This window comes from Canis lupus, chromosome 4 (assembly GCF_048164855.1).
Source record: "Canis lupus baileyi chromosome 4, mCanLup2.hap1, whole genome shotgun sequence".
NCBI lineage: Eukaryota > Metazoa > Chordata > Mammalia > Carnivora > Canidae > Canis > Canis lupus.
Genome location: NC_132841.1, coordinates 12,268,631 through 12,296,116, shown reverse-complemented (window position 1 = coordinate 12,296,116; position 27,486 = coordinate 12,268,631). Strand labels below are relative to the sequence as shown.

The window sequence follows — 27,486 nt, the reverse complement described above, 5'->3', positions numbered from 1 at the left end:
CTACTTTTAGCTTTAACCACCTTCATGCTCATTCCCAGATCTATTTTCCTATCCCTGATGTGTCTCTGTTACTCCAGCCCATCTGTCTGCTATTGCTTCATGGGCACTAACATGTAGCTCTCCCTGAGTGTTCTTTCTCCTCCTGCCTCCTTCTCAGGGAACAGTGTATTTTTCATCACATTTTCCAAGTTCGGATGTGGCATCATCTTCAGTCTGTCTTATTTCTCCTTCAGCCACATTGTGCCAATCATCAGGCCTGTTGTTTTTACCTCTTTAATATCTTTTAGATCAGTTTTTCTCCATTCTGATTACCACTTCGTTGATGCCAGGTGAGCATCATGTCTTGCTTGGGTGCTCAAACAGTGACTGCTCTCCCTTCTCATTTCCTACTCCTTCTGCCTCATAGGCTTCAGATAATCTTTCTCCAGTGTCAATCTGAACATGTCTTAATATTTAGTGACTTGCCAGTGCCTTCATAATAAAGCCAAAACTCTTCAAAACTTACAGGGTTCATCTGATATGGCCTCTGCTTATGCCTTGCCTGCCTCATTGGTCACCATTCCCACCTGTTTGATTCTAACCCCAGACATAGTTAGTTGACCACTCTGAGTTCCTTGAGCATGCCATGTTCTTGCTTACGTGTTTGCCTTGGTACCTTCTGTCTCTCTAATTCTGTTTGTCCTTTAGGCTACTTCATTGACACAAATGGTTTGCTGCCATTTCTATATGTTCCCAGAATATCTCACATGTACCTTTATCCTATTGTACTATTGATCATACTATAGTGTCATTACCTGTGTATGGTTTGTGTCACCCCCCAATAGCACCACCACTATTGGTCACTACACTATGAGCTCCCTGAGGGCAGGAATAGGGAGAGCATATAATGTAGCATTTGACAGGAACTACATATTTGAGTGATGAGTGAACATAGAAGCCCAGGAGGCCCATAATACTGAGAGAGGTGTCTTATTCCTTAATCCTAGGAGTTATGATGGTCAAATCAGAAGCTTCACATGCCTTGAGGGAGCAGGCTGGCTCTGGCCAGGGTAAACACTTTTCAGGGCCTAAATGTGACAGTTTGAAATATCAGTGCTATTTAGGAGTAAAGCAAAGTGTTCATGACCAGAACTTCATCCTATTTGGGTTCTTCTGTAGTCTCAGAATAAGCAGGAGAAGTGGAGGCTTTTATAGGGCTTAGCCCCTCATGGGGACAGGAGCAGAAATGTGAGGTTTCTGAGAGGTACTTAGATTTGTGGTAGTCCCAACTCTTCTGGTGACTAATCTTGCCTCTTGCACAGCTGGTTAATCCTGCCACTCCACTCTTGCCTCTAGTCCTCCGTCTGTGTTAAGTTTATTAAAGGAAGACCTTCTTTGCTTTATGAATCTTTCTCACTCAGGAGTCCCTGTGTCCTTTATCCACATATTGCAGAGAAGAAAAAATAAATACCATTGCAGACCCTAATGCCTTATGACTCTCCTTTGTACGTTATTGTATACTTTATTGATTTTACATTTGAATACCATCCACTCCAGCTGTTACATTTAGTTAAATGTGACTGTATTTATGCTGATTTGCATGGAATACTTCCCAGCTTTATGATGCTAAAGTTAATTTACATATTGGGACTCACAAAATGGAGGCCTCCCCAGTAGCCCTGCCCATATCACAAACTTACACCTGAGACTGTACTTTCAAGAAACATCTGTCAAGGAAACCCAGTATCACAATCCTCCAACTCAGCTTTAGCTAGTTTACCCTAGGAAATAGAACCTCTGTTAGCTTTATAAGAAAATTCCCAACCTCCCGGCCAAGCATGCCCTGCTTGCACATTGCTTCTGGTAATACTCTATAAAACTCACTGTTGCCCAAATTCTTTTAGGAAGATTGGTGGGCATTATATTCCCCCAATCCATATATTGCTTTCCTTGAATAAAGGACATCAAATTTGTTATTAAGTTGTTTTAGTTTTATCATTTGACAGTTTTGGTGACAAAAGAGTAACCAAAGACAGCTACTGAAGATTCTGAGGATGGCCCTGATATGAAGAGGAAGGTATCTAGAGAGCCCTTTGGTTTACTGCCTCTTCCGCCACTCTCCAGCATCCCTGGAAAGCTGCTCTTGTATTGAGCTGTGCATATTTTGCATTGTAAACTCTTTGAGTTTGTTCTAATCCTTCCACCTGGAAAATTAGAGTGTGCAAAAACCCTAGAATTTCACAGAGTGAAAATTTGGGTGTGAGAAACTCCAAATTTTTGTAGTAAGACTAAGATCTCAGGAACTGTGTACAGGCATCAGGAACAGTAAGTTTGATTGAATTAGGGAGGATTACTTCAAGGGAGAATGATGAGTACCCCTCAATCTAAAGAAAGTAAAATGACAGCTATTAGGGGACTCACAAAGCCTCAAGGAAAACCCACAGTGTAAACTCCTGGGGGACTTGGGGGAATAAGAGAAGAAATTCAGACTTTTTTGACCAATGGCACATCAAAATGTAAGTAGGCACAAGTCAGACCATTAAAAGCCATGAGGTTTCTTCCATTAAAAAGAAATCTTAAGAAAGGAATGATAGCTCTGTTGCTAATGGGAATCTCAGAAGCTAAAGCTGCAAAATTGGTGGGCACAAGTTGAGCACTTAAATGCTGTTAGAGTGCTTGCCACTTAACTTTAAGACTCCTATGCTAGGATAAGTTGGTCATGGAACAGGTTAGAATGATACCAGGTCACACACCAGCCTCAAAATTTTTTTCATGGGAGAAGTTACACTGAGAAATATCACAAAATCCTTAACCCAGATAGGCAATCCCTCCTAAGTATTAATTTGGTTCCAAGAGACCCAAGGCTTAGCTAAAGAAATGGGATTCTCAAGTTTCAAAGAATTAAGCACACCACCTTCTGGCACATCTGTTTATTATATGTCTGAGAAATGTGGTCCTAGAAACTATAGATATATACAAAAAGCAAAAATCTTACTAGGATAACTTAGAATCACAATGGCCATAGTATGGAACATTTCACTTAGTCAAGATTGTTCATTTAAGAAGTACGCTTGAAAGTAAGGTGTTAGAAGTTCAGAAATAGATGAAGTAAAACCAATGAATGAACAAAATAGTGACAAGTAAAAGATTATTGTGCACACACCAAAAAGACAGTTCTCAAACTGGGAGCACTCAAACCAAATGATGACATGAGGCTCAAGGGTATATTGTTATAAAGCAACTTATATAGTGGGAAGGCATTCACTGTTTATTTTTCACACTGATTGCTATAATGTTAGAAGTCTCTTTTTAAAAAAGATTTATTTATTTATTTATTTATTTATTTATTTATTTATTTATATAAGAGAGAGCAAGAGAGTGCACATGCAAGCAGGGGGAGGGGCCGAGGGAGAGGGAGAGAGAGAATCTCAAGCAGACTTCCTGTTGAGCATGAAGCCTGATCCCAGGACGCTGAGATCATGACCTGAGCTGAAGCCAAGAATCCGCTGCTTAACCATCTAAGCCACCCAGGGGCCTCTGATGTTAGAAATTTTTTAAATTACAGGGAACTGGTTAGTGGTTACCTCATAAACATTTTGGAAAACAATTTAAGTTTTGTTTGTGATTTCCAGAGGTATAAGCAAAAAATGACCCAGGTCAAGTTAGTCTTGCAAAATAAGCTAAATTAAGCTTTGCCTTTATTGCTAAGCTGGTTTTGTCTGCTTAAGGATTCTTTGAGGCATTTGTTTTTTATTTTAATAATTCCCCCATTTTGGTCATTCTCTCAGTAGACTGAGAATATGACCAACCAGTTTGGCATTATTCTTGGTTACTACCATTGATGTAGTTGGGCCAACGGGTCACATAATTGCTTTTTCCACTGATTGAGTCATCAGGCTGGAGTGTCATGTAGTAATCATCTTCGTCATTTATGTAATTATTGTTGACTTCATCCAATTGTGTAATTCTAGTGGATATCAATAGGCATGTGAGTGGCTGCCCGAAAGGTATTTAGAACCCTCAGGAGTATACTAACCTGGAGAGGCTAATATAACTATAAGGAGAACAATAGCCAAGAATTGAGAAATTCCCCAGAGCAGAAATTCCCAGGGGCCAAAATTTAACCAATTAAATAGCTCAGGTGGATTATAATCAGATTCAGTTCTAGCTAAGTCAATCTATATTTTTTTTGGATCTCGTGTAATTAGGTTTTAATTTTTTTTCCGAGTTATTTATATAGGCACAAGGTGATGTCTTAGCAAACTCATATCCTCATGATTACTTAGGAAAGGATGAATATCAGGATGTTTCTTTTCAGAAAGTGATATTGCAGGTGAGCTTCCACCTAAATTAGACCTCTCTATGACGTGAGCAATTAGGCAGTTTAATGAGAAGCATATCTATGAAAACAAAAGAAAAAAGTTAATAATTGGAACAAATTATAAATTCAGTTTCTGAGTTTGGAGAGCAGCCAGCTGAGAAGATTTTTAGATGTCAGTTTTGAAGCATCTTCAGTTAGAGTGAGAGCAAGTAAGTACTGGCATTCTGGCAGATTTTCCTGGTTTGCAATTTGAATATCTCTGGTGAGCTTTCTCAGTGTCTCCATAGGAACAGGCTTGAAGATAGTCCACACATTAGCTATTGTGGTTATTTCTCTGAAAGTTGTATCAAATTGTCCAGCTTTATCTTTCATGGCTTTGGAAAAGGGGAAGTTTTTGTTGTACAGTGATTCTAAGTCAAAAGAATGGGAAAAAGTTAGAAATGTTAGTTTGGAAATTTCTAGACAAATATTATAGAACTCAAGATCCAATCCAGTTTTCGGGTAGAAAACAATATCTCAAATACAATTAATAGCACTAGAATCTGATATCCACAAAGATGTAATACTGAAACATTATTTTTCTTTCTATAAGCATTCCTTTATCAAAGATAACCATAATAAGACTAATTTGTTTGCAGATTAAGTCTAGTTTCAATAAACTTGGCCTGATTATTTACACAAGTACATTGAGAATAGCGATTGACCATACGAATTCTTTTAAATCTGCTTTGCTGGAGTGTAACATAAGAAATCTCAGATTAGACTTTTAGAAGTCTCTTGAGGCTAGAAAGTCAAGCCAAGGACTTATTATCTAATTGTGTCCTGTTACCTGGAGAACAGGTTTTTTAAGATTTTATTTATTTATTCACGAGAGACATATGCACACACAGAGGCAGAGTCATAGGCAAAAGGAGAAGCAGGCTCCCTGTGGGGAACCTGATGTGGGACTTCATCCCAGAACCCTAGGGTCATGACCTGAGCCAAAGGCAGATGCTCAACCACTGAGCCACCTACACGTCCCTGTAGAACAGATTCTTATTGAACTTATGCAAACACATACATTATCAAGAATATTTAATAAGAGTTTCCAAACTCTGGAGGGATCCAGTTAGGGAGAAAATGATAAATGTTTAAACCCTGTTGCAAGCTATCTATAATTTACAGAAATTTGGTAAAGTGTAGCTTTAAGGAAAGGAGAAAGGGATCTTTTAAACCTGGTAAACAGAATATTAAAGAACAAGCTATGTGCTTTTTTAAAAAAAATTTAGTTATTTATTTTGGAGAAAGAGAGTGAGAGTGGAGGGAGAGGGAAAGAATCTCAAGCAGACTCTCCACTGGTCACAGAGCTCGATGTGGGCTTGATTCTACAACCCTGAGATCATGACTTAAGCTGAAACCAAGAGTTGAATGCTTAACTGACTGAGCCACCAAGGTGCCCCAGAATCAGCAATGTTTTAGATGAAATCATAAAAATTATGGTTATATTCATCAGGTCAGTCTTGTGTCATTCTTGTTTTACTTTATCTTGGGTTAGCAGCTTTATGGATCAATCAGTTTTCCATTAGAGTTTTGGAAGTTCTTACTCAGTTTAGTGTTATGATCTTAAAGTCATCAGAAACCTACATTTTAGGGTGCTTCTTAGGATCTTTTTCATGAATCTCTAAAGATGAAGCATTTTTTATAGTGCCAGTATCATACTGTTTTAATTACTACCATCTTGCAATTTTGAAATCTGGAATTGTGATACCTCCAGCTTGGCTCTTCTTTCTTAAGATTACTTTTGCTATCTGGGGCCTTTTGTGGTTCCACACAAATTTTAGGATTATTAGTTCTAGTTCTGTTAAAATACTGCTGGTATTTTGATAGGGATTGCAATGAATCTGTAGATTGCTTTGGGTAGTATGGATAATTTAGCAATATTAATCTTCTAATCCATGAATATGGTATATCTTTCCATTTGTTTCTGTCATATTCAATTTCTTTATCAGTGTTTTATATTTCAGAGTATAGGTCTTTCACCTCCTTGGTTAAATTTATTCCTAGGTATTCTACTCTTTTTTTTGTGCAATTATAAATGGTATTCTTTTTTTTTAAATTTTTTCCTTTATTGTTATTTACTACTTTATTGTTAGTGTATAGAAATACAGTATATTTCTGTATATTAATTCTGTATCCTTCAACTTCACTGAATTCATGTATTCTAGTGTTTTTTTTTGGTGGAGTCCTTAGGGTTTTCTATGTATGGTATCATGTCATTTACAAATAGTGACAGTTTTACTTCTTCTTTACCAGTTTGGATGCCTGTTATTTCTTTCTCTTGTCTGATTGATATGGCTAGAACTTCCAGTACAATGTTGAATAGAAGTGGTAAGAGTAGTCATCCTTATCTTGTTTCTTATCTTAGAGGAAAACCTCAATTTTTCACCATTGTATATGAATTTAGCTGTGGGTCTGTTATGTTTGGCCTTCATTATGTTGAGGTATATTCCCTCTAAAGCCACCATGTTGAGACTGAATGGATGTTGAATTTTTCAAATGCTTTCTCTGAATTTAGTAAGATGATCATATTTTTATCCTTCATTTTTTTATGTGGTGTATGTCATGTTGATTTATGAATGTTGAATCATCCTTGTGCCCCTTGAATAACTCCCATTTGATTGTGGTGAATGATCCCGTTAATGTATTGTTGAATTTGGTTTGCTAATTTTTTTTGAGAATTTTTGTATCTGTCATGGTCAGGGATATTGGCCTGTAGGTTTTTTGTTTTTGTTTTTGTTTTTTTGTAGTGTTTTTGTTTCTTTTGGTATCAGGGTGATATTGCCCTCATAGGATGTATTTGGAAGCTATCCATCCTCTGCTATTTTTGGTAATAGTTTGAGGAGTATAGATATTAACCATTTGTAAGTGTTTGGTAGAATTCGCCTGTGAATCTATCTGGTCCTGGATTTTTTTTTTATTGGGAGTTTTTTTGATTACTGACTCAATTTTGGTACTACTAATTGGTCTATATAAAGCAGGAGTTTTTGAGGAAAATGGAGAAAAAAATTTAGACCTGGTGGATTCTGTCTTTCCCTTTAGGTTCTCTAAGATCTCTTAATATGAAGAGCCCTCTGATTGATTGATTGATTGATTGATTGATTTATGAGACACACACACACACACACACACACACACAGAAGCAAAGACATAGGCAGAGGGAGAAGCAGGTTCCCTGTGGGGAGCCCAGTGTGGGACTTGATCCCAGGATCCCTGGATCATGACCCGAGCCAAAGGCAGACGCTCAACCACCGAGCAACCCTGGCATCCTGGGCCCTGTTTTTAAATTTTTTTTTTTTAATTTTATTTATGATAGTCACAGAGAGAGAGAGAGAGAGAGAGAGATTGAGGCAGAGACACAGGCAGAGGGAGAAGCAGGCTCCATGCACCGGGAGCCTGACGTGGGATTCGATCCCGGGTCTCCAGGATCGCGCCCTGGGCCAAAGGCAGGCGCCAAACCGCTGCGCCACCCAGGGATCCCTGGGCCCTGTTTTTAATTGCTGTACCCAAACACAGGGAATCACATGCCCCCTACCCACTTTTGAATAGAATAGTGTGTTACCAAGGAATTTCAATAAACAAAATCCAGGTATGCACAATAAAGTTAGAGAGCTCAAAATGCAAAGAAAACAAAGCTCAGATTGAAGAGACATTTACCCTCAAGTTCCAGAGTCATTAAGAAAGCAATGAGCTGGGCAGCCCGGGTGGCTCAACGGTTTAGCGCCGCCTTTGGCCCAGGGTGTGATCTGGAGACCCGGGATCAAGTCCCATTGGGCTCCCTGCATGGGGCCTGCTTCTCCTTCTGCCTGTGTCTCTGCCTCTCTCTCTCTCTCTCTGTGTCTCTCATGGATAAATAAATAAAATCTTTAAAAAAAAAGAAAGCAGTGAGTTCAATGGACTTTGGGTATCAGCACTTGTTTGCTCACTGTCCTTGGAGTCATTGTGGTGTTCTTTGGATTTACCTTCTGAACCTATGAAATGTCAAAAGTTCATAAATAGCAGAAGTAAAAACAATTTGTCACTGAAGTAGTAATCAGTAAAAGTTTATTCTGCAACAAAAAGATGGTTCACAAACTAGGAGCAGTTAATCCAAAGCATGGGATGAGGTTCAGGGTTATATTATTATAGAGCAGCTCATATAGTGGGAAAACAGTGACTGTTTATTGTTCACAGTGATTGGTTATAATATCAGCATTTTCTTAAATTATAGGGAATTGGTTTTGTCTGCTCAGAAAGTTTTCAAGGCTGGCCTCAATTTGTTTTTTATTTTAACAGAAAGTTCCAAGTCAAACAAACAGAATGAGATAAGTATTTTAATTGCCATGCAGAAGTCACCAGAAGTCTTCAAGATTCCAAAATAGTTTCACTGAAAGATTCATTGCAAAAGGCTGATGAAAAAGTAAAGACCCAAGTGATACCTAAAAACAAAAGACTTAAGACTGGCATGTCTCTTTCTATTCCCCTCTATCTTCCTTTTCCTCAGTACTGTATTTTACTAATCCCCTATCTGAGTTGACTTTCCACTCTGACCATAAACAAAAGTCTACCAAGTTGTGGCCTTACAACTGCAACTGCTCTAATGCCAGCAATCTAAAAACTGTTTTATTCTCCTAGAGGCCCATCATCAACATATTGGCCCAGAAATAAGTGTCTTATTTGTAATCAGTGGGGACATTGGAAAAAATATTTTCTCAAAGTTTTTTTTTTTGTCGAATTCTTACACGCAACTCAAATAACCCCATATATACCCTTGAAGGAGGGCCCCAATATGGGCTCCTCTTAGAGTTGCCAGTATTTCAAGGAATTCTCCAGTAAACTCTTACCAGTTGCTCTATTAAACAGCCAAGAGGAAACTAAATTAAAATTAATGGAAAATCTTGCTGAATTCTGACAGATACCAGAACTACACTCTCTAAACCCCACTTTCTTTGGAATCTGCAGATGGGATCTTGGGAAAACTGACAGAAGCTGGTGAAGGGTAAGAATTCTTTCTGGAATCAGTGCTCCTAGATCTTTTTAGTGCCTGGTTGAGAGAAGAAAGTGAGATTTCATGTTATCTCTTCTCTTCTAAATACAAACGTCTATGAATTTGGTTTGAGGACCCCATTGGTTGTAGACCTTTCTCTTCCAGGGACAGCTGTTGCCTTCTTGAACAATCAGGGCACGTAAAACATGGCCAGACAGAAATGTGGGTTGCAAATCCATTTGCAGCTGGGGTCCTACTGACTATTGCCCACTCTCTGGAGAATCGTCTTTCTTACCTTTGGCAGTTTTAGTTTTTGGAAATGGCTCTGGATATTGGGAAACTAGTATCTTTGAGTTGTTTAATACTGCCAGGAATGAAAAAAAAATACTGCCAGGAATGTTTACTGTTTGCCCTGGCTGAAACTTGACAAGATATTTACAAGGATTTCTAAGTAGCTTTATGGCCAAATTGTAAGCTTATGTTCAGAGCCTACAGGAACTTTTTAAAAAGGCTTTCTCTTCTAAGCTAACTGTCCCAGAAGGAAAGAAAAACAAAGATAAACTATATCCGAAGACAAAGCTCTAGATCTAGAACATAGGAATCTTTTGATTCCCATCTTAGTTGAAGATCTTCTCTCTGATCTAAAGAAGCAAATAGTTAATGTAGTTGGTTGGGTAGGTCAACCTTCTTGATGTCATTCAGATTGCCACCTAATTCTTCGAGGAATTAAAAACAATGTACTTGTCTTATAATTGAGTCTTTATAGAACATAAGTAAAGCTCTGGAAGCAATTCACCTACTTTTTCTTTTTTAAAACCAATCCTCAAACTTCCCCTAATCATCTCAAAAGGTTGTAGGTATTATAAAATTCTGTATTTAGGAAACAAAAGTCGTTGGAGAAACTTGGATTCTTTTTCTTTGCCTTTGAGATGTAAATGTTCTACTTGGTTCTCTCTAGGAACTTTTATTTATAGAAGCCATCTCTTTGAAATGCAAACTTTAGGGAGCTAATTTCTATTAGAAGGGAAAAAGAGGAAAGGCTATCTGGAACCTAGGGATATGAAAAATCTTAAAAGTCTTTCCCACAAATATTATAAAAATATGTAAGCCATCTGAGCAGGTAACCTAACTTATTCCATCTGCCACAAACCATTTGGATCTTCTTTTAGAGGGTACTGAGTTTTGTATTATTTTACCTGTCTTGTGGATAAAATGTGAAATTAAAAGCTATAAGATCTCTCTTTACATCTGTCTGTATGTTTATATATGTCTGTATTTTATAAATGAGTGATTTTTTTCTATCTCTGGATGGTATTGCCAAAATTAATTTGTACAGAATTTTATTTCTATATAAACATATATAAAATATGCTCACAGAAATATAGAAAATAACTCAAATATCTCTCAAGTTTGTTTTAATCTAAGATAAACTTGGTAAATAAACATTAATTTAAGTACATTGGCTTAATCAAAACTGGCATGTCTTTAGAGCTATAAATATTAGATGTAAGCAGATCTATAACTTTTATTTTACTTAGGTTTACTAAAAGTTAAAGAAGCTCATGTTACCTCTGTTACAGAGATAGAGAACAAACTGAGGGTTGATGGAGGGAGGTGGGTAGGAGGTGGGATAGATGAGTGATGAGTATTAAGGAGGGCATTAGTTGTGATGACCACTGGGTGTTGTATGTAAGTGATGAATCACTGTATTCTACTCCAGAAATCAATATTGCACTGTAAGTTAATTAACAAAATTTAAATTAAAAAAAAAGGACAATCTCATGAATAGATAAACAGCAAATCATCTTTTCATAAGTAAACTAAACATAATTGTTAAGAACAAGTAAATTAAATAGAGATAAATAAGATGAAAGTTTATAAATGAACTTTTCAATGATAATTATACTTTTTTGTATATCTACTTAAACGTAGTTTTCAAAATCTTTTTGGTAACTTGAAACCTTAATATTATACTGAGATAAGTTAAATTATGGATACAGATTGAATATCTAGATCATTTCCAAGGAATATAAAATACTGAAACATTAACTACTGAACATAGGTTATCTACTTTTGACTTCCTTTTACGGAAGAACTAAGGATATTTGGTCTATTAGTAAACATGTTTTGTCTACATTAAAAAGTTTACTGAGGAAGAAGATATTTCTAGACATTATGAAATATATTTATAAATTTGCCAATCCACTCTTACTTAATTCTTAGTTTTTACTAGGAATTTAAGATTCTAATGATAATAATTATAATCAATATATGTACTTAAAACTACTTCAAAATAATAAGAGTGAAAGTAAAAAACCGTTACTGAAAAATAGGTAAAGGAAGTAAAATAACTATTTCAGAAAGAGAAAGAAGGAAAAAACAAAAAATCTGAATAGATATAAGGAGTTGTAGCACTTTTGTGGAAAGGGAATCTCAGGAAAATAATTTTTAGGTATGGTCAAGCTGGCAAAGGTTGATTAGTATGGATTTAAGATTGGGTTTTTTTCCTAAAAAATTATTATTAAAAGGTCACTGATGCAAAATTAAAATTTGTTAAAAAGAAAGTATTCTTGTGCTCTTGATAAGTGATTGTGAAAGGCTTTTCATTTGTTCACTTTACCTTTTGGGCAATCTACATGGAAAGCAAAGATTTTTTTTGCCTTAGTGAAATAATTTCCTGTGTTTCATGTTGTTTTTATTTCAGGTCTTTTATTATTTAATATTACCCAGTCTTTTAATACTAAAAGAGCTAAGTGTCGTTCACAACTATGTAACCTTTTGTATTTGCCTTTCAAATCTCCTATTGCCAATTTCATTAAATAGATAATTAAGTATTTGATAATGACCTGTGGTCCTACTTAGTCAAATATTCAAACTTTTTGACATTTTGACAAATTCCACAATTCAAACTCTAAATGGAGTCTTCTTGACCTCAAAATAACTTTGATATATCCCAGAGAGTCCTTGGAAAACTCAAAATATTTATTTCTCACCCTGTAAAAGAGAAATGTTAAACAAATTAGGTTTATTTGATATGTTAAATTGTGTGGGAAACATGTCAAATAAGTAATGATAAAGCTTCTTAGGTTATATGTGTATGGATATATGTTCCTAACATAGGTATTCCAGAAATTGTTTATAAAGTTTCTCAAAATTTATCACGACTTTAGTGTCCAAATATTATTCTAAATTATTGTATGTCAAAGAAATAACCACATTTCACCATCAAAGGAACTCTCATTAGGTCTTTAACCATGTGCATTTTTAAGTATTTTGTTATTTTAAGAGAATCATTTTTTATTCTGATGATTTTACAAAGTAAAATTAATGGAAAGGACTCTACCATTTGCTCTCATCCACCAACACCATTGGCACATTACAAGATGTTTTCACTTGGGTGCTTATTTCACAACTGAAGAAGGCTCCACCTGACATCTGGTCCTGTGCAAATACTAGAGACATCTAAATCAAATTGACTAGGAAGAGAATTAACTGACATTGAAGTAGAGTGCTTCCACCCAAAACATTAAGAGTGTTTCTTTGCATTTCTCCTTCCCTTTCCAACAATCCTTTTCCTAATTCTTATCGTTCTTTTGTCAATCTACTGCTTTGCCCTGGCCTGGAAAGACATTGTTAATATATCTCAGACCATTACAAAAGTGGGTTATCCAACCTCAGTCAATTTTGGGCTTACTGTGATGACCAACATATTTTCCATAATTCTTACCATCACAAACTTCTCCCTGATTTCCAATGCCTTAGTTTCTCTGGAACACACTTGTGGATAAACACTTCAGGAGAAGTGGAGACAAAATAGATAAGCCATTTGGCTTGAGAAAGTGACTCCTTCAATGGGGTCTTTCTTTGATCTATTTAACCTAAGTTGGTTTGGGCTATGGGAATTGTAGCATGGGAAAGTCTGGAGTATCCTCCAGACATTGAGTATTATTCAGTTTATAACCATTCTAATAGTCTCCTTGATACACTGTATTCTCTTCAAAAGCTTTAAATGCATGCATGCCCCTACTGGTAATGAGACAAATGGTCTTCCTGTGCCTACAATGACCAAAAATGGGATGAAGAAACTACCAACTAAGGGACCAAGACCTTGATATCCTCACCTATGAATTGCAGTTAGAGATTCATCCTGATTCCGACATCAACAAGGAGTGGTAGCTCAGAGTGACACTAAAACTTTAAATTTTGATCAATACTTGCAGTACAACTGAGAATTTATCATAAAGGGAGAAGTTGATCAATTGGGACCCACAAAATGGAGGCCATCTCAGTGGTCTGGCCCATGTCACAAATCTAAACAAAGTCAGCCTGCACTTACTGAAAACATCTGTCAAGAAAACCTAACATCATCAGCCACAATCTTTCAAGTTAGCTGTAGCTAGCTTATCTAGCCTTAGAAGGAAATCTCTGTCCTCCTAGCCATTCATGCCCTGTTTCCATGTTGCCTCTTATGCTCTGTAATACTCATTCTTGACCAAAATCCCTCAGAAAGAGTGCTCCACTGTTTGATAGGCTCTCTACTCCCTGTATACATGAACTGTTTTCTCTTGAGTAACAAACCTCAAATTAGTTGCTAAATTGTTTCTGTTTTGTCATTTGATAATAGTAGATTTGAGGTGTTGAAACAACGTGGAAAAAATTCTGATTTGGGGTTTAGAAGATTGGGGTTAGGATGTGAGTTCTCTAGCTCAAGTGATTCAATGTGGTCCTACTTTATGCAATTTTGAATTAAATATTGATAGAGAGTATTAAGTCTCTCAATGCAAACAATTTGAAATAATGCAGTTCTCCCCAAATTTACAAGATTTGCATAATTGCAAAGCACTTCAGGCTATTGAACAAAAATTGTGTTAATTTTACTGAAATATTTCAACTTTAGCTGGTTAACAAAAAAGACTCACTACCTTCTGTCATGAGAATAGAGATATCCCCTGGTTTTTGAAAGTTCATGTTATGCCATTTGCATTTTATGAAAGAGCTACGTTAGATCTGTCTTCATTAACCAGAAGAAATCTGAAGAGGATTTTTACTTTTATGAAAAAAGATGAAAATTGAAAATAGTGTTCAGTGTTTATTTTGCAGTGAGCTGTTATACAGGTAGCATGCCGCCTGAGCAGCGACAATGATGCCACCAACTTTCCTAGAAACTATACTCAGCAGCATTCTAGCATCAAACTGCCATAACATTAAATTGTGTCTGTGAACATCTGTTCTTTATCACAATTTATTTTGGGTGTCCATTAGCAAGATGTGTCCTAAGGTATCAGAAAAGTAAGAGGTTATTTTTTGGGGTCTGGGAATGCTGAAATTTTTTTCATATAAATTAATGGTAATTGCTGCTTTGCTTTATGCCATCTTGGCAGCTGAAAGATTTCATAGGGACACTCTACTTTTGATAGTGGGGGAATGTATAGTCTTAAAATACATAAACCTCAATCAGATTTTTCAGGGTCTTCAGAAAGGTATCTCCACATAAAAGACAATGTTTCTGGCTTAGGTAAATCATCTGTCTCGTCTTCACTGGGTTATTCTCACTAGGGAAAAGTGGGAGAGTAAGATCTACCTCCTAGTTTTAAATGGAGAAATACAGGTTAAAAGTGCCTTAGTTTAGTGCCCGGTACAGGTCAGGCACTCCGTGAATGTTATTTGATTTGGACAGTGGACAAGATAGACAGCATAATTTGAATGTCTGTTTTCTACTAGAAATTCTTACAAATATAGGCAGTAACCTGGATGATACCCCTGTATTTCAGATAAGGAAATAGGATCAGAGGAGGTCCTACTTTGTGGATATATGTATATTTTGAACCTATACCTGCCTTCTTACATGATTTATTTCTATGTTGAAATAGTGACCAAGGCAGGCAGAAATTATTTTAAAAAGGGGTCTGAACAAAGTTTTCTAAGTACCATGTTTTAAAGTTCTAGAACACTTAAAATAATAATCATTTTTAGAAGATACTATAATCAGCTCTTTTCCCCCAATTATGAAATGGATGTGATAACCCAATAGATCTTTTAATCAGGGACAACAGTCTTTAAAACCCACAATTATTCAAAAGGACTTTAAGTCATTTTCACAGACATGTGTAGATTTAAGGTAAAAGGAACTCCAGGGTGACATGGATAGGGCAGATTTATAACACATTGCCTGTTCATTCAAAGATCTGTATATATATATATATATATATATATATATATATGCTTTTCCAAACTATGGAGATATCAGATGTATTAATCATGTAGTAATTAGAGTTCTTGGGAAGAATGTGCTTTAATAAATGTAAGGCATGATTATTAGCAATGGAATGATTAGTTATAAACCAACTTAATTTAAAATTTAAGCCAATAGTTGAAGAAAGTAAATTTCTAAATCAATTCTGGAGTAGAATGGATACAATAAAACCTCAAGTATGAGAAGATGAAAAAACTTAATGTTTTGCTTGACTACACATCTTGAAAGGAAGATTTAAAGGATGTGTAGGTTTTTGAGGCCCAAGGTTAGCAATTCTGATTTGTCAAGCTGGAGCAGATGAGCAAAAACTAGGACTAGGACAAAACATTTTTTTTCTTTTTTGTGGGTTATGGATCTGTACAAATTGGAGGACTTGGAAGGACTTGAAGCTGTGGCCATTACACTGGATCAAAACTTGATTCTCTCAAGTTCTGTAAGAGTCAGCTGAATTCACTAAAATCCAAACAAGGACAGCATATTATATTTCACTATTCCTTCTCAGGAGCAGTTAATTTTTCCTTGACTCAGCTGAGGTTCTGAGACTATCAATCTAATAGTTTCTCTATTGTCATTATGTATACTATCCTGGCTTCTCTTCATAGATCAGAAAGTAACTGAAATAATGCTTGTTTTACAGGCACCTTATAAAATATCTCAGAGCTAAAAAAAAAAATATCTCAGAGCTAAGTCAGTTTAATTGCTCCTACGTATAGCAGAGAACCAACAAATCCCTCCACTGAGGCTGGAGGGACATACAGGAGCTGAGGTCAAAGGATAGAGAATAGCTCTGAGCAGGGAAAGATATCGGATCACTTGTTTTACAAGTGCCCCTCCAGGTTCTGCCTGGCCAAACCAGGAAGACAAGCCTAGAGGAGCTTGTCCTCTCCTAGAGGAGAGGGTCTTGACTTTTTTCCTTCCTTCAATTCCATTGGTCATCTTGGACCTGCCCATTTGGCAAACACATTACCACAGAAGTGAGTAAGCAAGTTAGTGTTTGCCCTCTTAAACTTTTAGTTCCTTGTCAAACAAATTTAAAATTCTTTGGGGTTGAGGGTAGGACTGTCTTACTTTTTTAAAAAAAAAATATTTTATTTATTTATTAATGAGAGAGAGACAGAGAGGTAGAGACATAGGCAGAGGGAGAAGCAGGCTCCCTGTGGGGAGCTGGACGTGGGACCTGATCCAAGGGATTGTGGCCTGAGCCAAAGGCAGACGCTCAACCACTGAGCCACCCAGGCATCCCATCTTATTCACTTTAATATAACCTCCTTAACTATCAACATTCTTGGTTTGTAGTAGGTGATTCCCTTTTAGGTAAAAATGTATCTCAGTCATTTTAAGGTATACATTCTGCTTTAATGTTCTAGAATTTCTGAGGAGGGATATCATAGCAGATTCCAAACAAAGGTGTAATGAAGCTTAAATGAGCAAAGCTAATTAAATATGTTCTTGTCCAGAGAGTGTCACTTTCTGGGGGTGGGCAGAGAAAATATGTTCTCTCTCTTTTTTTTTTTTTTAATTTTTATTTATTTATGATAGTCACAGAGAGAGAGAGAGAGGCAGAGACACAGGCAGAGGGAGAAGCAGGCTCCATGCACCGGGAGCCCGACGTGGGATTCGATCCCGGGTCTCCAGGATCGCGCCCTGAGCCAAAGGCAGGCGCCAAACCGCTGCGCCACCCAGGGATCCCGAAAATATGTTCTCTCAATCATACATGAGTACTTTATCTATTCTAAGAACTTTCTTTGGCAGCCCTAGTTAACCTTGTCACTGGTCAGGTGGTGGAGCCCAACTGGAATGGGGATGTGAACTCACCAAGAGGGTGAATCCTTGTCTCTCATGAGTATCTCTGTTACAGAGGCCAATAAGCATGATTGAGTATCATTGTTCTTGTTATATACTTTTTCCTCTATGTCCTTAGGAATAAGTGATACCTGGCAGCACAATACCTTTGGAAGCTACTGTTATTAAATTAGAGTGACATCCCTTTTCCTTCTGCCTCTCTCTTTAAGGAAAAGCATGAAATTATTTTTAAAAACCTGAGTAAAATTGGGGTTTATTCTCCTACTTTCTGTGAGGTTATTGAGTAACTTCTAGATCAGAAGTGGCCTTTTCTGGTGTGTCTTACTAACCAACCTTCTTTTGTGTCACACATAGTACCATGTTCTAATGCGCATGCTCTGAATTTTTTTGATACCAACACACACATTTTTTTCACACTTTGATTTTTCTCATATCTGAGTGCACTTTAAAATTGATGGATGCACTTAAAGTGGCATTAATTTTCTTTTCCTAAAAAGCTGTTATTTATTTAAACTGATGGTGGCTTTTATAATTGGTAGTGTCTTAGAATAAGAGAAAAGGTAGTGGTGTTTTAGTTATCTATAGTTGCATCACAACCCCAACACTTAAAATAACAATAATCACTTGTTACATCTTGTGGTTTCTGTAGGTTAGGAATAATAAGGAGGTCTTGTTTCTGCTCCATGATGTCTGGAGCCTCAGCTAGAAGACACGTAGCCTACAAGTTAGAATCACTTGAAGGCTCATTCCTGTGTGAGCTTTGCTGGGGCTATTGGTTCATGTGGGGCTATTCCATGAAGAGATAATGGAGTGGAAAGGACTAAACTGAAAAATATTTATTCCTTTTCTTACAAACCAAAGATTTTCCAAATTCATAGGAACTTTGGAACCCGTTCAGCATTTTCAGAAAGAGGTTGAATTTGTTTCTGATATGAGGGGGTTTTGGAGGTCGGCACTTTGGAGCATGATCTTTTTGTTATTGGAAAGTGCAACATCTATCATTACAATTATGCTTGTTTTGCATCAGAGTCTGCTCTCTTCATTAGTATTCAGGATGATTTATACCAAACTCCCAACTGAGCAGTGAACCTGATGCAGGGCTCAATCGCAGGACTCTGAGATCATGACCTGAGCCAAAGGCAGATGCTTAACCAATTGAGCCACCCAGGCAACCCATAATTTTGTTTTAGAGACTTGTGAGGACTACTTTGCAAAATGCCCTACCACATTATCCTAGTGTTTTGTAAAAGTGACTTCTGAGACACTTGACATTGGCACCTGTACTGACTTTAACCCACACTCCAAATAGGAAAGCTTGGTCTATATTGCAGCCATAGTATACCAGTCAGACTCAAATGTATTGCAACACAGGAGTATTTTCACTGCATAACAATAGCCATCTGAATTTACTGAATTTCTCACTGATTTAATTTTAGTATTTCTTTTGTCAGGTAAAGAGGGGCTATTTTTGCAACTGAAAACTTGCCAATTAGAGTTTTGATACAGCTCAAAAACTATAGTGGTTCAACTGTTGATTGTATATAAATCTTTCATTTTTAGTGTATGTCTCCTTGTAGTGAATCCAGATTCATTTTAGCTTGGATATGTTTATGATATTCTCTACAAAGTTTAGCATTCTGGAGTTCTTCTAAAGTAATGCATAGATTGCATCATGGGATGACCAATGTAGTAATTTGTTTGGACGTAGCATAGCTAATGGCAAGTGTGTGTGTGTGTGTGTGTGTGTGTGTATGTGTGTTAGAGGGAGGGAGAAGGAAGATCAAGCATGCTTGGGGTTTGGAATTTATAAAAAAAGAATTGACATCTCAGAGTTAGTCACTGTTAAGATTTTAGTATCTCAATCTGTGTGTGTGTATTCATACATATGTTTGTTTTTACAAAAATGAGCCAACGCTATAAATATTCTAGAAATTATATCTTCAGATAGATCTATTTATTCAATACTCTGCTATAATATTTTTAATGTGAACATTTTCATGATGTGGTTGTATCATATCTCTTGAACATTAGATTTTTTATTATTTTTCTCTTTATTCTTTATTAGTTGCTATAATCTTATAGCTATAAGATTATAGCATATAATCTTATAGCAACTGACTAATAGAAAAAGGTTTCTTAAATTTCAAATTACTATTGGCCCCCTTCTTCAACTATGGTCGGCAGAGTGTGTTTTGTTTGTGCTCTCCTGCCCTGAGACCCACTCCCAGCTGAAGAAGGCTGTGGAACATGGTGGTGTGGTGGTTACTGACAGTTCCTCTACTTTTGTTGTTTCTTCTTGCAGGAGACAGAGCATGTGGTACCCAGCCAGCCAGAGTGTCGGGGGAGAACAGGAACGCCAGCCCACGAGAGTCCACAAAACCACTCCTTCAGGTGCCAAGAAACAGTGCTAGTTCCACAAAGGTGGGCCTTTTTTGTCAGAATTTGTGCTGTGCCTAGTGTTGCTTTCCCAGAAATGCTAATGCTGGTGTTTGCCACTCCCACACAAGAGGCGAGGCTTTCTGATTTTGACTGGCATTCCTTACAAGTCACAGCAGCTGCTTTGAGAGGCTGTAAGAGAGTATTATTGAGTTTGAGTTCAAGAGAAATGTAAATAACCTACTGTCTCTGCCTTCATTTAGTAGATAATCAGCCTATGGCTCAGAGAGGAGAGGATATAGTCTTGGCGAAAGAAATACTGATTTCATTTTGTCTTCTTTTATTCTATGCTAGAGATGACTAGATTTTCCTCTGTGATGATAATTAGTGATGAGAGTGTAGATATCAAGCCAGTTTCTTTTCACATATTATCTCATTTAGCCTTCTCCATTTCTTCATAAAATGAGTACCTATAGCCCCATTTTATGGAGAAGAAGCCTGAGGCTGGGATTCAGTGAGGCACTGATGTTATACAAGTGAAAAATCTGAGCCAGCATTTGAACCTATAAATGTTTGATTACAGAGCAGCAGGTGTGGCTTCTGTGCTGATCCAAGTAGTGTCCTTGAGGTACTTGAAGCAGCCCAGAGCTGGCCTCTCTGGTCTGCTAGACCTGCTGGAGATAGCCCTGGGTCCAGGGCAAGGATGTAGGTGGAAAGCTGTCTGTAGCAAGTTTGGCATGGCATTCTGATGGGAGCCTGGCATTGCAGCTGTCTGTGGAAAGAGTTTTCTGGAAATAAACAGAAGAAAGAATTCAGCTGCTAGTTTTGTCAGCTGTCTTTGTAGGATCATGTGTACAGCGTAATCATAGCCCTCACTCAGTAGGAAGAGAGTGCTGTGCTTCTGAGCATGACCTTTAGATACTTTTTTTATGGCAGCACAGCCTAAATGAATCAACAACTATAGAGAAGTTGGCTGTGGTATGTAATTTTGCTTTAAAATATTCAACATGCTAAATTTAGAATCATAGATCCCCAAAAGGTTGGAGGGGCCCAAAAGCAAGGTGACCCAGTCTCCCATTGGATTCATAGGTGTTTGTATTTCCCACCTCACAAATTGCCACTTCTTTTCTGTTTATTCTTATGTGACCTCAGGTCAGGTAAGACTCAACCTTGTCATTTCTCTGCTGATCTGGCCATTCTCCTTCTTATTTGAATCCTTATTATAATGAAGCTGTTTTAGACTGACTACAACCAATTTTGCATAGTGACCCTGTTTCCCTTCTACCAGACTGGTGACTGCCTTTTTTTTCCAAGAACGTGGCCAATTATATACCCATGCATATTTCAAAATAGTAACACAAAACAAAACAAAACAAAATTATTTATTGTATGGAATGAGTGGCAGCCCTTTGGGGTAGATATCCACAGAGGCTAATAAAGAAAAATTATACTAGAAGTTTACCTTCTCAAAGATACTTGGTGTTTGGTAACTTGAAACCACTTTACATCTCATCTATAGTAAGGAAGATAGGTGGTTATATTACTGTTATCAGAGGGCAAGTCAGAAATATAACAGTATTCTGTGATGAGAATAATTTACATATGATTAGTCAGAGGCAAGAGTACTGAATTAGAATAGTTTTGATAAGGAAATATACTGGGCAGCAATTCTTGTATTTGGGAATGGTGAGTGATAATTGAATTTGGATTTCAGATCTATGGTACCTTTTCTCAGAAAAACAGAGATGCGGATATACACAAGTTTGTATCTTCTTAGGAGGTTCCTAGGCCTCCTCTGCATGTCAGTGAAAGGAACTAAATACAGACAGGCTCACTGGGCAGCCTTCCTCATTAAGTCAGGTTTGTCTCTCCACAACACATTTGCCACTTCTACATCTTAGCCAACCTCCATAGAACCCCAAATACCTTGTCCTTTTCTTTTTTTCCTTCTAGGTTCCAGGTTCTACTTTGATGAGATCTAGCTTTCTGAGCTAGCCCCCATTCCAGACTATTTTGTACTCCAGTGTTGGCAATCACAGGATCTGGAGTTAAGTGTCAGATCAGAAATGGTGTTAGGCCACTTATGTCTGGTACTGTTAAGTTCAGTATTTAGATTAGGCTGAGTTATTTGTCACAGCCATGGTAGCGTTACCTAGGGACATTCTAATGAAACTTTAAAAAAAAAATCTCAAAATATTACAGGGATTGTGAAACTTGATGAACTGGTGAAATGAGATCTGAGGCTAAAAACAACTTTGAGTCAGGTAGTTCACATTCCTGATAACACTTCTCTTCCCTTTTAAGCCAGCATTTGGCCAGGTTCAGGCATATGGTACCTAATAAGATCTTGATAGAGACATGATACTGTAACAGGATGCTCTAGACCTGGGTTTGACTCAAAGTAATGGAAAGGGCCAAGCTAAATCTCAGCAGGTATAAAATGTCACCTTCTTGGGGGTGGGGGGAGAATTGTGCATAATAAACACTTTGAAAAAGGGAAGAAAGATCTTTCTGTCAATCAAGGGGTCATATGTCATTTCAATGAGACTCAAAAGAGTGGTTAGTCTTCAGAGAATGAATCCATCCTTGTAGAAGTGAGACTTTGGAGCTCATTGTGTTATGAGGCAGGAATTGATCTTTGCATGTATGCCAAGGAAAAATAGTTTCATACCTTCAGCTTTCAGACCATGTTGTATATTAAGCCCTTTCTAGCACAAAAAGCCTATATCTGTGTCTGTGGATGAGCTTCAGGGAAGTTGATGAACGTTTTTTCCAAAGTTTGAGTGTATATATTATAATTGGCTTTCTGTTGCTACTGTAACAAGGGACCACAAATCTGTGATTTAAAACACCACACATTTATAATCTTATAGTTCTGTAGATATTCAACATGGGTCTCCTAGGGCTAAAATAAAGGTGTCAGTAGGCCTTCATTCCTTTCTGGACTCCCTGTCTCTTTGCCTTTTCCAGTTTCCAGGGGCTACCTATATTGCTTGGCTTGTGCCCCTTCCTCTATTGCAAAACTAGCAACATTACATCTCTGAGCATCTTCCATACATCTCCCTCTGACCATGACCAAGAGAGATTTTCTGACTTTAAGGATTCATGGGATTGGATTGGGCCAAGGTCCTTAACTTGAAGGACCATATCTTTAGAATCCCTTTTGTCGTGTAGAGTAACATGCAGAGTAGGACAAAAAATGAGGACAGGCACCTTAGTGTGCGTGTGGGCAGTTATTTTGCCTACTATATAAAAGCTTAGTTTTCCAGGGAAAATCTCTAAAGCATTCAGCACAATCTCTTGTGGTACTCATGACCCCAAAAAAGTTTAGAAACACTATCCTAGGATAACCCCTTTCTACTTCCCAGTTTGCTTGTTCTTCAACAGAGACAACCTCAGACTGATTTCACCCCTCGATCCTCTTTCATTGTATCCTTCCTCCTATTTTCCATGTCTCCTCTGTCCTTATATTAATTCCTTGTACAGTGCCCCACAGCAGAGATCTTAAGTTTGATCTTGTGGTTTATCTAATGTAGAAATCTATATTTGCCTTGTAGAATGTTTTAAAATATTTTGATTCAATATTTAAAATTCATAAGATTTTATAGATTTGGGAGATTCTTTTTGAAAAACGAAAGATGGGATAACCCAGGGTCTATATTCCTATTAACAACAATTAGCTGGAGCTGAGGAGCAGCTGTCCATTTTTCCACAACTTCCAACCAGATCCACCTGCTTATTTATGCTCCTTGCCTGGCTTCTACAGGCATTTGATTTATAATGCCTGCTTTAATCCTTTTCTTCCCAGCAACTGCTCATCCTGGGTACTCTAGCTGCCTGGAGCTAAGCCCTAATAAGGTAATGTCTGATACTGTCTCCTTTCCAAGATGATGTATTTACATTTTAACTTGGATTTTCATTGCATCTGAATGGAGGGGCTATGTATTACCCTACTCTGGTATGCTCTTCAGTACCTGGAGCTTTTCAAAACATGTAATATTATAGAACTGCATTTGGTTAGAGCAAGAATGAAGCCTTGCTAATCATTTAATACAACCCTCTCATTTTCTAGTTTGACACCTAGTGAGACCATGATTTGCTTAAACCCTCACCCCCCCTTATAACAGAGCCAAGACAAATTCCATCAATCTGTTCAGAGCAGTCACTTGATGAATATGCATAAGTTTGATTTATTTTTTTATACAGCTACAGCCAGTGCCAATCCTATGAACCCTCAGATATGACAAAGGAGGATTTATGAATATAACAGAATACTAATGAAGCTGGGGATTTCTTAGCTAGCTAAGTAAATTTACTTTTGAGAGTGATTAACTCACTTGTGTTTAAAATATTGTATTAAAATTTATGACAGCATTAAACTTTTAATGTCATTAAAGACCTTGTCTGTATAAATAGGAGCTATTCTATAGCATTGTGTCACTACTAATTAAGTTGGTGGTTACATTTGTGAATTGGAGTTTATTAGCCTCTTCATCTGGAAGTCCCCAGTTAGAGGGGGTTGAGGATTGGTGTATTAGCAAGAATAATGGTGTTTGGTGGCTTTGACTATTTTTGTGACATTCCAGAAGAAAGACAAAGTGTTGTTGCTTTATGGAAAGAGGAAGTTTTGTTGGCAGCAGCTTTTCCAGCAGCTTTTCCATGGGGAATAAATCCTTTCAGCTTTTGTTTTTGACATAGACAATTTGTGTTTATTTTAATAGCTAATTGTTTCTTATTTAAGTGTTTTCTTGTGGAAGTAAGAAAAATCTTAATGATCTCTGCTAAAAAGAGAAAGAATGAGTAAAAGAAAGAGGACCCAGAGATTTTTAATAACATAGTAGACAAGATCTGCCTTCTTGGACTGTACCAGAGCAAGGACTCTGCATGTTGCCAACATGTTCTTATTAGGATTTCTTTTCCTCTCCTCTCCTCTCCTCTCCTCTCCTCTCCTCTCCTCTCCTCTCCTCTCCTCTCCTCTCCTCTCCTCTCCCCTCCCCTCCCCTCCCCTCCCCTCCCCTCCCCTCCCCTCCCCTCCCCTCCTCTTCTCTCATCTCCTATCCCCTCCCTTTCCCTCCCCTCCCCTCCCTTTCCCTCCTCTCTCTTCTCTTTTCCTTCCCCACCCCCTTCTCCTTCCCCTCCCTCCCTCCTTCTCTCTTCTTTCTTTTTTCTTTCTTTCTTTCTAATAGCAGAGGAGGAGGAGAACAATGAGGTATAAACAAAAAAAATTACTTTGTCTTGATAATGTTTTGAGACTCCCTGCTATATAGTTGGATGACGAGTGGGCTCTGAAATGCTTACTTTGCCTAGGAAGGAAGCCATATAGTGAGGCCTCTTCTTCATCCCCTGATCCTGCCGCCATCTTCATGGGCACAGAAACAATCTGGTTGAATGGAAAGAACATTCAAATTAAGAAATGCAGTCTTATCTCATGTCTTTCAGGTGACCTTAGTCACTTCATACAAATCGCTCAGTCCCCTTTAACTTGAGTTTGGGTCAGATGATTTTTCCATCCTCTTCTGGCTCTAATACTAAACATGCTTGACATTCTAGATGTTTAAAGGATTAGATGTGGAAAGATTTTAGCTTAATAAAACAAGCTCTTGCAGTCACAGATAAAAATAATTCCTCCTCCTGCTGTAGAGCACAAAAATATCGTACACCAAATCACCAACCCCTTGAACTGATAAAGAGCCCACACTTGATTATTCTGGGAATGAAACCCTCCATCATCATCATTATTATTATTATTATTATTATTATTATTGCCTTCCCTTGGTTAGTTTATAAATTGTTAGCACTTTCACTGGACAGTGGTTAGCCAAAAAGATAAGTGAGAAACTCGGAGATATTCTCTGATTAAATATAATAAATGGAACATGGTTATGTTGGAAAATATTAAAAAATCCAAGGAAATAAAAATTTCTTGTAATCTTACTACCTCAATATAACTATGGTCATCCATTTTAGTGTATGTTTTTGTATTTTTGTTATTGTTTTAAGTTTTTGTTTAATCCCAGTTAGTTAAATATAGTGTTCTATTAGTTTCTGGCATACAATATAGTAATTCAGTACTTTCATATATCACACTGTGCTCATCACTAGTGTACTCCTTATATTGTTGCTATTGCTTTAATGTGGCATAAAAAGTTGTTTAGGAAAGGGGCTTCCTGATACATTAAGATTGAATTCACTTCAAACAGGCTCCAGGGTATAAAGCTAGACGAGAATGCATTGTGCATTCTGACTATACAATCTTCATATGTAAGTTGAATAATAGAGTAATGGGGTAATTATCACCAACCTCAGCTTCATTTATGGCTAAGGTGAACAAATTTAATTTTTCATAATGAATATTCTAATATACAATTTTCTACAAGAAACGTATTTTACAAACTTTGGTATCATAGCTTTGTGTTACAAATAATATTTCTAGGAGATGGAACGAAAAAATTTGTCCTTAATACCTCAACATCTTAGAAAACTTCTTGGCCTATCTTGGACTAAATTTAGGAGACAAATTTCAATAGTGATTATAGGAGACAGAGTATGCATATAAACTTAAATCTAATTTAAAAATGACCAGCTGGTTAGGCATTGAGGGTTCCTGACGTCATGGGAATGAGGTTTTTCTTTAACTCACTCTTTATCTTCCCAATGAGGCAATGGCTACTGCAGTGTTTCTGTCATAGTATTCATTTACAAGTTTATTCTTTTTCAAGACTAATGTTTAATACTAAACACGCACACACAAACACATCCACATCCACATCTACTCAAATCATATATAATGACATATACAGCTCCCACTCATCCTTTCTCTGTATTTTTCTTTTTTTAAATTTTTCTTTATCTTTAACCAACTTATTTTATATATGTAATTTTTTATATACATATACATTTTTAATATATGTGAAATCTTAGACATTTCTGTGTAACTTGTTTGTCCTACTTAATATTATATTTTTCCATATCATAAAATATTCTAAAATATTAATGACTGTAAGATATTCTGTTATGTGAATATACCATCATTTATGTAACAAATTCCAAATTAGTGTGTATTTTGATTACTTCTGTAATTTATATTTATAGATACTGCTGTGGTAAGAATTGTTTAAAAATATTTTTGTGTACTTCCGTTTTAGTTTCCGTGGTTTGTGCTTAAGGGTAAAGCTGTCTAGGCTTGGGATTTGAAATCATAAACTAAAAAGAGACATGGGATATGAATTTATCAGTTATCTGATCATGAAAGAAGATAGGAATAAAATGGATAATTGATAATTTTGAGAGAATTAGAAAGAAAGTCATGTGGTTAGATTTCTGTATTTGTCAGCATCATAGGATAGTGGTTCTGGGTGGAATGTTTGAGACCGTTCAGTCCAATCCCCTTCTCCAAAGATATTTCTGTTTCATGCACTAGCCCTTACAGTTTTCTAGTTCAGATTGTGCTAGGGGAATATTGCTTCTATCTCTAATGTTCCCAGAGAACATTTGGAAGGCATGCCAGGTGTGAAACGACTCTTTGATATGTGGAACTACCCTGCACATCTTAGGGACTCTGGCAGCTTTGGTTGTAGCCCTCAGAATGTCAGTAGTCTCTCCCAGCCTCTGCACCAATCAAAAATAGCCCCTAAATTTCCTAAATGCTTTCTAGAGGGCATACCACCACCCTCTTGAGAAACATCAGTCTTCATGGTGGATTTTTAAAACTGCTTTATAAGTCTTTATTAATATGGATACATGTTCATGATT

At 37.0% G+C, this 27,486-nt stretch overlaps 1 protein-coding gene across 10 annotated transcripts in view; it reads left to right on the top strand.

Annotated features, from left to right (window-relative positions):
- FAM13C (family with sequence similarity 13 member C) overlaps window positions 1-27,486 on the top strand; it is a 251,300-nt gene that overhangs the window by 138,082 nt on the left and 85,732 nt on the right. For all 10 annotated transcript variants that reach the window (XM_072823165.1, XM_072823164.1, XM_072823163.1 and 7 more), the window contains one exon: window positions 19,661-19,779. In XM_072823165.1, the coding sequence (XP_072679266.1) occupies window positions 19,661-19,779 (119 nt within the window). The remainder of the gene's footprint in view (window positions 1-19,660; window positions 19,780-27,486) is intronic.